This window comes from Periophthalmus magnuspinnatus, chromosome 6, assembly GCF_009829125.3.
Source record: "Periophthalmus magnuspinnatus isolate fPerMag1 chromosome 6, fPerMag1.2.pri, whole genome shotgun sequence".
Classification (NCBI taxonomy): domain Eukaryota; kingdom Metazoa; phylum Chordata; class Actinopteri; order Gobiiformes; family Gobiidae; genus Periophthalmus; species Periophthalmus magnuspinnatus.
Genome location: NC_047131.1, coordinates 17,348,725 through 17,361,235, shown reverse-complemented (window position 1 = coordinate 17,361,235; position 12,511 = coordinate 17,348,725). Strand labels below are relative to the sequence as shown.

Sequence of the window (12,511 nt, the reverse complement as noted above, 5' to 3'; positions counted from 1 at the left end):
AAACCAACATTCACAGGAAACAAGCAAATAGATAACTGTGCCAGTGTCACAATGTACAATGACCCAGAAGGACCAGACAGCAGGTAAGTCTGTAACAAGTTTATTACAGGAAGGTGAGAATTTGATATCTTGCAGGTGGAGCAGGTTTGTGGCGGTGAGCAGGTAAGAAGATAGGCAGGTTACGAGGCAGGTTACGGGGCAGGTTACAAGGCAGGTTTACGAGGCAGGTTACGAGGCAGGTAAAATGGTAGCTGGCACCAGGACACAGAACAAAAAAAAAATTCCAAAAAGCTTAGAGCAAGCGATTCTTAACAGTAGAAGTAGCAACAACAAACTGGCGATGAGTGGATGAGGTGCCAACCTTCTTATACTGCAGCTGATGAGCAGTTGAATGGAGACAGGTGTGCCAGCAGTCAAGCCACTCCCAGGGAGGACACAGAGGGAAAGAGGAGAGGGGGAGGGGAAAAGGCAGAACCAGGAATGGATCATGACAGCCAGAGCATCTCAAAAGTCCTTAGACCCTCTTTCTTGGCAAGAAAAAAAAAAAAAGAAAAATCCTATGGAAAAAAGAGAGACTTGAAGGAGAACCACAGTGAAGGACAGAAAACAAGAAAAATCGGCCAGGCGAGGAGGAGGGGCCTGTTTAACATCAGCAGGGAGTTCATTCCATAGCACAGGAGCTTGGTAACTGAATGGTCTCCCTCCCACTGTACTTTTGGACACTCTAGGAACCACTAATAGTCCTGCATTCTGAGAGCGGAGTGCTCTGTTTGGCTGCTACGGGACAATAGCATCTTGCAGATAGCTTGGGGCCATACCGTTTAGGGTTTTGTATGTCAGGAGGAGGACTTTGAATTTGATTCTAAGCTCGACAGGAAGCCAGTGCAGATATTTTAGTACAGGACTGATGTGGTCTCTTCTTTTAGTTCCTGTTAGGACTCTGGCCGCCGCATTTTGGACCAACTGGAGGCTCCTTATAGTACTTTTGGGGCAGGCGGCGAGCAGAGAATTACAGTAATAAAGTCTGGAAGTAACAAATGCATGGATGAGTTTTTTTGAGGTAAAATATTTCTAATTTTAGTTATATTTCGCAGGTGAAAGTATGCAGTTTTACAAGCTAGGTTTATATGGGCTGTGAATGAGAGATTTTGATCAAATAGGACTCCAAGATTTTTTAAAGTAGGGCTAGAAGCTATACTCACATTGTCGAGTGAGATTATCTGGTCTGACAGAGAATCTCTTTGACCTTTGGGACCAATGACAATGACCTCTGTTTTTTCAGGATTTAAGAGCAGGTAATTCAAGGTCATCCAGGTTTTGATGTCCTTCACACAGGCACTGAGTTTATCTATTTGATCAGTCTGATTTGGTTTCATTGATAAGTACAGGTGAGTGTCATCAGCATAGCAGTGAAAATTAATGCCATGTTTTCTGATAATGTTACCCAATGGCAACATATACAGAGTAAATAGGATTGGACCAAGCACAGATCCTTTTGGAACACCACAGGCTACTTTAGAACAGGGAGAGGTGCTCTGGTTTATACTATCAAACTGGTACCTATCTGATAGATAGAATTTAAACCATTTGAGGGCAGTCCCTCTGATTCCAATGTCATATTCTAACCTCTGCAGTAGAATGTTGTGATCAATGGTGTCAAATGTTGCACTGAGGTCCAGTAGGACCAGGACTGAAGCCAGCCCGTTATCAGCAGCTAGTAGTAAGTCATTTGTTACTTTAAGCAGTGCAGTCTCTGTGCTGTGGTGATCTCTGAATCCAGATTGAAATTTTTCAAATATATTATTGTCCTGCAAGAGGCAGCAGAGCTGTTTCACCACCACTCGTTCTAGAATTTTTGAGAGGAAGGGAAGATTAGAGATAGGTCTATAGGCTATGGCTAGTTCATCAGGATTTAGGTTAGGTTTTTTCAAAAGGGGTTTAATCACAGCATACTTAAAGGACTGAGGAATGTAGCCATTTTCTAACGACATATTTATTATGTTATGGATGGAATCTATTATTAGGGGGAGGGCTTCTTTCAGGAGTCTGATTGGAATAGGGTCGAGCATACAGGTTGATGGTTTGGACGACATGATGGCTGAGGTGATCTCCACCTCATCAACAGGAGTTTTATTAGAGGATCTATGTGGGATATTGGCATTACAGACTGGATTTTCTCAGAGCTGATTTTAGGAGCAGCTTTGTTGATTTTGTCTCTAATAGTTGTAATTTTGTAATCGAAGAATTGAAGAAAGTCATCACAACTAGTGGTCGAGGGGATAAGAGAGTCATTAGCAGTGTGGGAGTTTGTCAGCCTGGCTACAGTGCTGAACAGAAATCTGGGGTTATTTTTGTTTACTTCTATTAGATTTGAATAGTATCTAGTTCGGGCTTTCCGCAGAGCGGCCTTATAAGTGAGCAGGCAGAGCTTCCATGCCTTCAGAGACTGCTCAGAACGCAAGCAGTGCCAAAGCATCTCTGTGTGTCTTACATGTTGTTTGAGTGTCCTGAGTTGGTTATGTGTATGTCTTTATGTTGTTTTAGAATACTATTTCAACAATGTGACCCTAGGTAATATCATTCATTCATTTATTTGCGGTCAATTTATCTATATATGTTGAATCTGTATTTCAGTATTTCCACCAAAAAGCTCAGGGACTACATGAGTAAATTTGTATTCATGCTATAACCTAGTACCAGCATCTTTCCTATGACTTTTGTTTAGGTTAATGCATTGTTATGCACTGCCCCTGTAGAAATAAAAGCATACTTTACCGACGGGTGCTTAAAAAATCAGGTCAGTACAGAAGCGTGTTTGCAGTTAATCATTTATTTGTGTTTGTGTTTTTTTCCAATTTGTAGTTGTTTTTTTTGCATGTTTTGGGCGTGCCCCCACCCTTGCCAGACACAAAAGGAGGGACATTGGTGCTACGCACCTGATCCACATTGATGGCAGGTGTGGAGCTAATGAGGGCTTGATAAATGGTCGAGAGCGAGACAAAGGCACAGACAGAGAAGAGAGGCAGGGAGAGGAGGACAGAAGGGCACGGGCAGGAGAGGCCCGAGGGCTTGGGCAGGAGAGCCCAAGTCAGGAGGCGACACGACGGAACACAGGAGACACCGGACAAAGAAACAGGTGCGACAGGGGAAAGGAAAGACGTACAGGGGACGAGATGCAGCGCTGAAGCGCGGACGAGGACGGCCTGGGCACAGCGCGAGTCATGGGATTGAAGCCGGGCCCTGTGGAGACGGCATCGGGCGATCCGGAGGAACCCGGAGCATAGAACTGAAGTGACGCAGTGTGGCGGCCGGAGGAGGCGGGGGACCGGAGGACAGGCTGACCTACGGCGAATACTAACACTGGACGGCTCTTAAAAGCCGTCCAGCTCGGTGAGTCGGCCGCATGTGGGGTGGGTTATAGTGAGCCGATTGTACCCCCCCACTGGCAGTTGTCCTGTCCCTTCCCCGTAGGAGTAACCGGTGGTTCCAGCCTGGAGGAGCCAGGAGCGTAACCCAGGGCGACGCTGCGCGGCGGCTAGAGGAGGCGCAGACATTCATAGCGGTTTGACCCGTCCCCTGTGGATATTTTTACTGAGACATTGTTGTGCCCTTCCGGAAATCCAACTTTTCCCTGTGGACATTTTATTAGAAACATTTTATGGTTTTTAATCCTTGTCTGAATAAATGGTTATAAAATTATATTGTGGTTTTAACTCATTGCTCACCCCTGTGACCTGCCGGAAATTTAGAACAGAGCCCAAGCATAGCGTGTCATATAACGTCCCTCCAAGCCTCAAAAATCTTTGGGTCCTCAATAGAGTAATCTAATAAGACAAATGCTCTCTCACTGCAGCCTGGAGGTGTTGTTCAAGGCTTATAGGTTTGACTTCCAACCATGATTATTTGTCTCTCTCTAATACAGTCTATACAGGCCCAAGTGTGTGGGACAAGATTTCTATATTCAGTGCAGTGGCTATATGCTGCATCTTTTATTATATTTTGGAGAGAAAATGAAAACAAAAAGTAATTACATAATAGAGAAAAATGTAAAATTTACACATCGCATCAGTGGTAGGTACTTCATGTCTTAGATAAATAGATTAAACACAATTTCACAATATTCTGTGCAACTGATCTGTTTTTATATAACGGGTGCAGGGTCCACTATCACTGAGGTTTAAGCAAACTCTTATGTATATTTTTTCTCTTGTTAATACAGCATTTAGCCCCTACTTCATCTTCATTGGTGTAAAGTTCACTATCATTGAAGGGGGGGTTAAAGAAAACATAGACTTGTACCTAAACCTCAGCTGACTCCTGTCCTTGTTTTCTCTCTGCTCTCACCATGTTGTTGTCTGTGCTGCTCCTGTTGATATGTCTCTGCTTTTTGTTGGTTCAGTTCAGCTCTCGACGGCCCAAAAACTTCCCTCCTGGACCCATTGCTCTGCCATTTTTGGGGAATGCACTCAACCTGGCTGTGGACAATCCTTTGGGCTACCTTGAAATGGTTTGCAAACTACTCAAATCGAGGTTGAAAATGCTATATTTTTATGTTGTGTCAATGTTCGATCAAGCTTGACACATGTTAATAACGCATGTCTGTTTTGGCACCGGAGGTTTAGGAATCACATGTGTAACATGTGTAATGAGATGTGATCGCTGAAAATGTTTGTTTCCAGCTGAGGAGGACTTACGGGAATGTCTACAGCCTGTACATAGGGCCCAGAGTTGCTGTGGTGGTGAGTGGGACCCAGGCTCTGAAGGAGGCTCTGGTTAACAAGGCCGTGGACTTTGCTGGACGACCTCAGGACTTGTTCATGAATGACATCACAGAGAGAAGAGGTACTGTAACTATTGGTAGTAAACAAAAATGTGATGTATTTACCTTTAAAAAGTATGTATTTTCCTACCATTAAGAAACTATTATCCCAGAAATCATGACTAAAACTAAATATGAGCTGTGAATTAGTTGTTCCACTGTGTTTGCTCAGGTGTTATTTTTGTTGATTATTGTCCTGCCTGGAAAGAGCATCGTCGCTTTGCTTTGATGACCATGAGAAACTTTGGTTTGGGCAAACAGTCGATGGAGGAGAGGATTCTGGGAGAACTACAGTACACCATCGAAAAACTGGAGAAAAGCACAGGTAAAATGTCTTTAAGTTGTATTTTTTTCTAAGTATCTATAAACTTATACATACATCACCTTAAAGAAAACATATTATGCCTTCTTGACTTTAATCCCCTTGTAAACATGCTATAAATAAGTCCTTAAGCCACATAAATTCTATGTGAATACAATTTGACCACAGAGGTGATGTTTTATTAAACGCTGTGCAAAACGTTTACCTGTGACGCAACAATCAGAGCAAAATTCAAACTGAGGTAATTGAGATATGAATTCTTTCATTAAACAAACTTGAATAACAAAATAAAACATTTTTAAACAACAACATAAAGAGAGATTTCAGTTCGTTCCTTTGTTAAAGTTGTGTAACTGTGTGAGAGAGTTTAGTTCATTCCTTTTTTAAGGATTAAGTCCATTTTACGCATGATGCAGTTTAGCAACAAACTAAATTGCGTAACTTTAGAGATAAGATAGAGATGGGTTGGAATTTCACAAATATCATTCTACAGCGACTGCTCTATGTTAACGTGTCAAAAACATCAAGTCCAGTATTGATGCTGATGTTGTTGGCAGTGTTCATTGACTTAAAGATGTATGACACTGTGAACTATCAGACACTACTACAAAAGCTCACTCATTTTAATCTATCAAATCTATCTATCAATAGCTCTAAACTGGCTACAGTCTTATCTGACTTTGAGAAAGCAGTGTGTTCAGCATGTACATTAATGACTTGCCCCAGATTTGTCCACCTAATGAAGTCTGTCAGATGTATGCTGACAATGCTGTTCTGTATGTTCACTCTAAAAACAAACTGCATACTGCACACGACTTGTCAGTTGCTATGTCAGAGGTAGCAAGCCAGCCACAAAATCCATAACTACATTTAAATGTCTCAGTCAGTTAGAATTTAATTATTTAATTTAAAAAAAAGCCTGGCATGGATACAGACCCAGATGTCTGCGTGTTTGGAACAAAACTGAAAGTAGTCCAAAAATGTAAGTCTCTGGCAGATACATTGGACCACCAACTGTCATTTAAACAACATGTCAAAACAACAGCGAATGAAATCAAATATAATTTATCACATTTTTATCGTATAAGACATAATCTAACAACAAAGTCTGTGATTATGTATTTAAATTCAATGATTTTAACTAAATTATCACAATTTGGACTTTTATTTAAAAAAAGCACTTACGGTGTTAGACACAAAGCCCACTAATTATCACTGCTGCAGAATACTTGACAAATACAAATTGCTTAATTGGGACAACACAATCAATTGTAATTTTCGTATGAACAAAGTTTCTGGCTCAACGTTCTGGCTCCACCTCCCCTAAAGAAGTTTGTGAAAAGAAATTCAGCGTGGACAAAAAGAGCAGGTTGTAAAGAGAACTGCTCTGTGCCGTTTGGGAAAAGTGCTTTTGGATAAGTCTCTTTGGCTTATGGAGCAGGTCAGACACACTGCTGCTCATATACGAGAGCTCTCAACACTGGCAGGGTTTTTAAAGCTTTAAAACAGCGGCTGTTCAAGGGTCAAATATGTCGCCATGTAGAAATAAAAGACATTTTATACTGAGGGGTTGTTGGTTTAACTTTTAACTTTTAACTTCAAATGAACTGTTCTATAATTGTGAGTATAATGAGTGTGTTGTGTGTGTGTATAGTGAGTGTGTTGTGTGTGTAGTGAGTGTGTTGTGTGTGTATAGTGAGTGTGTTGTGTGTATAGTGAGTGTGTTGTGTGTATAGTGAGTGTGTTGTGTGTATAGTGAGTGTGTTGCATGTGTATAGTGAGTGTGTTGTGTGTGTGTGTATAAGGAGTGTGTTGTGTGTATAGGGCGTGTGTTGTGTGTGTGTGGGGGGGTGTATAGTGAGTGTGTTGTGTGCGTATAGGGAGTGTGTTGTGTGTGTATAGTGAGTGTGTTGTGTGTGTATAGTGAGTGTGTTGTGTGTGTATAGTGAGTGTGCTGTGTGATTTTTTTTTTTTACTTTTCTGCAGAGAGTGGACACATCGTTTTGTCCAGACGAGCTGTTGATGTCATGTATCAATCTTCACACAGCAGGAAGTGACACCTCGTCTAACACACTGCTCAGTGGATTCCTCTATCTAATGACCAAGCCTCACATCCAGGGTAAGATCATAGACTGCTCAATGGTGGTCGTGTTAATGTTATTATATCTTCTCCCCAGAGCGCTGTCAGCAAGAGATAGACCGAGTGCTAGAAGGAAAGGACTGTGTCACTTTTGAAGATAGACACAACATGCCTTATGTTCAGGTATATCATTTTGATGTGTGCTGATGTGCTCTGATCACCTTCTGCCTCATCTCTGAAAGTTCTGACATCCAAAGTTTGGCAGTTCATATTTCAGTATTTTTGTAAATTACTCTGGACATGTTTAAAATGGGGCAATGCAAAGCTTGTCAGGAAAATCACAGTTCATAAATTGTTCAGCTCTAAATTCAAACAAAAACAGTTGCAACCCTAGATTGTTCCCACAATCAGTATTTTTTCCCCCATACAGTTGGCCAAAATCATGCAGTGAACATCTGGGTTTATATAAAAGTAGTATTCATTTTTTCATATATGACATTTCTCTTTTGCTTTGTCAGGCTGTGTTGCATGAGATCCAGAGAATGGGAGACACTGTCCCTCTGAGTGTCTTTCATGAGACCACCAGAGACACAGAGTTGATGGGCTACTCCATTCCCAAGGTAAGATACAATTGCTCTTAATGTAAAAATTTTAAATAAAGATTGGTTGTCCAATTAGTCTTTGGCATCTTGAGGAATTATGATGGAACTGTGTCTAGCAGCCTTGCATATATATATATATATATATATATATATATATATATATATATATATATAGTGCATTTTGAATATGTTTTAGTAACTCCTCCAGGCTATTACTGCAGTTCCCAAGTTACTCCAATTCCCAGTTTCGCAATATGACATGGGATATTGTACACACACAACACTAGGAGAATATTCTAATGTTATAGTTATCATGAATGTAAGAACACATGCAGGACAGTCTACTTTAGGGCTGTTAATTACAGATCCACTATTCTGTACCCACGCCCCCAGTTTCACTTTCATATTTCTCTGTTTCAATCTTAGGGCATCACAATCATCCCCAACTTGTCATCAGCACTCAACGAGGAGGGACAGTGGAAGTTTCCTCATGAATTCAACCCTGAAAACTTTCTCAACGACAAGGGGGAGTTTGTCAAACCAGACGCCTTCCTGCCCTTCTCTGCTGGTACAGCACTGTAGCCTGATCCGTACATAATCATTTATCCCAATCTTATCTCTAAATCTTTGTTTTTGATAGGTCCACGAGTATGTCCTGGTGAAAGCCTGGCCCGTATGGAGCTCTTTCTCATTATGGTGACTCTTCTAAGGAGATTTCGGTTTATTTGGCCTGAGGACGCAGGAGAGCTTGACTATGAACTAGAGTTTGGGATCACTTCGATGCCTAAACCTTATAACATGAAGGTGGAACTGAGGGCTGCACAGTGATGAGTTTGTGTATTAGTGGTTTACTATGTGTAGCCGCTATTATAAATTTCAGTTGGTTGGTCTATCATTTATGGCAATCGGTGCTTCAAGACTGTACATAGAAGAAACTGAGCTGCTCATGGAGCTTGCATATGAATGACAAAACATAGATTTGGCTGAAGTAAAATGAAATGTATTTGGCAAAAGTAGGTATAAAAGTAAGGTAATTGAGATATGAATTATTTCATTAAACAAACTTGAATAACAAAATAAAACATTTTTAAACAACAACATAAAGAGAGATTTCAGTTCATTCCTTTGTTAAAGTTGTGTAACTGTGTGAGAGAGTTTAGTTCATTCCTTTTTTAAGGATTAAGTTCAGTAAAAAAAAACAACACAAATTCAGATTACAGTTTGTTATTACACAGATCCATAATGCACAGACCGCAGGGGAAAAACAAAATAGTTTAGCCCTACCAGCTCGACATCAGTAAAGAGATCACAGTTCAGGCCCATCAAAAAACCTGATCTGAAAACAAGGTCAAAACAGGATCTCAGTTCATAGTTACGCATTTCATCACAACATTTCATCATTAAACATTCTTAATTCAATTAATGTTGTGCAACATCATTTCAGGAATCAAAACATTTACAGAAGAACGCTACAGATTAATCAGATTAATATACCAACAATACCGCCAGCCGTGAGCGATTAGCCTAACAGTGGCCCGTTGTTGGGCTTTTATATTGGCTGTCATTCGTAATTTTAGACTAAATGGGGGTGGAGCTAAACAGCCTTTGTAAATGCAGGGCCGTGTTTATCTGACTCACTCTCTCATCATGTTTGTGTTTGTGCCACTGCTGTTTTTATGTCTCTGCTAACTTTTCATTCTGGTCGGATCTCGGAGGCACATAAACTTTCCTCCTGGACCCAGACCTCTGCCTGTGCTGGGGATGTGCTCTGCTTTTGCTCCGTCAATCCCCTGGCTGACTTGGATCAGGTATGGCATCTACTCATTTGAAAACTGTACTTGTTTGATGCTAGCTAACTTAGTATTTATATAATATCTGAAACTGCCACTTGACACTTGTAGCTTATACATAAAAATGTGCCATAAGTTTAATGCTATAATGAGGAACATTTCAGGCAAAGCAATAACATCTCCATGGAGGCAGGCAGTTAGCAAATCCCCCATCAGAAAAGTTACATGATATGGTGAACTTGTGAGATCAGAAACCTCCTTAGGGCACTGTCACAATAAATGTTTAGAAATCATATATTTGCACACAGGATCTTGTACAACTGTTATTGTTTTGGTTTCCAGCTGAGGAGGACGTACGGGAATGTCTACAGCCTGTACATAGGGCCCAGAGCTGCTGTGGTGGTGAGTGGGACCCAGGCTCTGAAGGAGGCTCTGGTTAACAAGGCCTTGGACTTGCTGGATGACCTCAAGACATGTTTGTAAACAATGTCACAGAGGAGAGGTAATGCTAAGCTAAGAATTGACACTCTTTTAATTTAAGTCAATAATTAATATGGTCTACAATACTATCAATTTAAATATGTTTGTATGTTGTGAGATATTAATACTATGCTCTCCTGTAATTGTATTTCTGACTGACTATGGTCCTGCCTACTTTGGTTTGGACAAACTGTTGATGGAGCAGAGGATCCTGAGAGAACTACAGCACACCATTGATCATCTGGAGAAGAATGCTGGTGAGTAATTGTGAGAGTAAAGAACACAGAATGTGCCCTCTCCTTGTGCTAATCTGAAACACCATCTTATATCTGAGAGAACAAAAATCGTCTACCATTTCGGTAATGGACGGAACCTCAGCAAAGTGCAAAGTCTGAAGTACACCAGCTCATTCTTCCTTTTTCCACTTAGCAACGTTAGCATGCTATTCAATTCAATTCAATTCATTTATTTTTGTAACGCCCAAAATCACAACAACAGTTGTCTCGAAGGGCGTTCATGTTTTGGTTGATGGGGGAAACCGGAGTACCCGGAGGAAACCCATCCAGACACGGGGAGAAACATGAAAAACTCCACACAGAAAGGCCTGGTGACCCGGGGATCGAACCAACCTTCTTGCTGTGAGACATGAGTGATGGCACTCAGTCACCGTGCCGCCAAGACACAAAAAACAATGCTACTATCATAAACACAAGCACTGTGCTAATATGCTCTGTAAACTATAAAAGAGATCTCAATATTTGTACATTTCATGTGACAGTCACATATGGTTACAGCTACACTTAATGTGCAGGACAGTTAATGTGCACCTTTATGGTCACCTCTGCACATGTGCACCTTTCTGGTCACCTTTATAGTCACCTGTGTGCAGTGTTCTGTTCAGAGCTCACTGCTCTTTTGAGAGATGAGCTGTGAGTCAAACAAGAGGCAGCACAGTTACAGTCTTATCGGCTCCTGGTATCGGCAGCCCATTGATGAGTACGAGTACTGCCACCCAATACTGATATAGGTATCTGTGCATCCCTACTCAATATGCACATTTATGCAAAATCTCCTCTGATTTTGAATGCAAATTTATGTCTCGTAACTCAACTCTGCATTCAAAGACTGACAATAAACCTAAAAATAATATGACCCTAAAATCCTCTCTTATTTAATGTTCAGTCCTTCCAAATTATCTGATTATAAATCTGATGATCTGTCTCTTATTCAACTCTTAACTTGGATCACTACTTTGAAACGTCTTGAGAGATATGATTTTGAAGTAAGTGTACTCTTGCTTAAGTACATCTCATGGCTACTCTATCCAATTCTGCATTTTATGACATAAAGAATTGATAAATGTAAGCTCACTTTAGTCAACTGGAACACATTGCAAAGCACCAGAAACCAAGAAAAATATGTCTAGAATTAAATGTCTGATAGACCCCCCCTTCCCTACATGTTTTTATATTGTTATACAGCACTTGTGGCTATTGCTGTTGTGAGCCTATAGAATGTTCAGTCTTTTTACAATTGGTTGTGATGATGTCTTAATTTAGTCAAATATGAATATGTAGCACTGAAGTAATGAGGGCCCCAATCGCAAATTTAGCTTAGGGTCCCCTAAATGCTAGGGCCAGCCCTGATTGTAAGTCAGAGAATTGAGCGGAATTTGCATAACATTCTGTACAGGTTTAAGTTTACACACTCCACTCAGTGGAAAAGCCTGGTCACTAAAGATAGCATTAGCAATAAACATCAACAATAAATCCCCACAACAGTACACATATACTATTACCACTGTGTCTGATGTGTTCACTTTCTCATGTAAAGTCAGAGGAGTAAGCTTCCCTCAGTGAAGTCGGTAAGGTTTAAAGTGTGCTCTGCTCTGTTCATGTGCACTTTTTGAAAAATGTAAGCATAGTAAAAGCCAACAGTAAAAAGATTATGTCTAAGACCCCAATCCTGTTTTTGTCCAGTTGACAAATTTCATTTTTAGCTTTTACTATGGATCAGACTACACAGATTACACAGATAACAATGTATGCAATGAACCAGACTGAAATACAAAACATCATAAACAGAGGTGAGGGGTACTAAGTTACATGTACTCAGTTGCATTTATCTGAGTAACTTTTTACAGAAACTGTACTTTTCTACCACCATACATTTAATCCTACTTGAGTAATATTTTTATTGCAGTAACAGGACTCTTAATTGGGTAAAAGTTTTGGTTACTCTTCCCACTGTGTGTAAATCTCCAAGTGACACAAGGTTTATGCTGATGATATGAAATGATTTGAACATTTGTGTTTCTTGCACTGCTCCTTCAGATATAATTTTTTTGTTTGTCTTTGGAAAATATCAGATCTTGTTCATTATTTAATGTTTTGTCCTTCAAATTACATTATCGTTGTA

At 40.4% G+C, this 12,511-nt stretch overlaps 1 protein-coding gene across 1 annotated transcript; it reads left to right on the top strand.

The window, feature by feature from the left end:
* Positions 1–4,338: 4,338 nt before the first annotated feature.
* Positions 4,339–8,694, top strand: LOC117371834 (cytochrome P450 2K1-like). The gene is made up of 9 exons (XM_055222587.1): positions 4,339–4,507; positions 4,680–4,842; positions 4,992–5,144; positions 5,699–5,727; positions 7,128–7,260; positions 7,319–7,404; positions 7,740–7,841; positions 8,250–8,391; positions 8,464–8,694. Exons 1-9 carry the CDS (start codon positions 4,346–4,348, stop codon positions 8,649–8,651), a joined length of 1,158 nt encoding a protein of 385 aa, XP_055078562.1. The 5' UTR covers positions 4,339–4,345; the 3' UTR covers positions 8,652–8,694.
* The last annotated feature ends 3,817 nt before the right edge of the window (positions 8,695–12,511 follow it).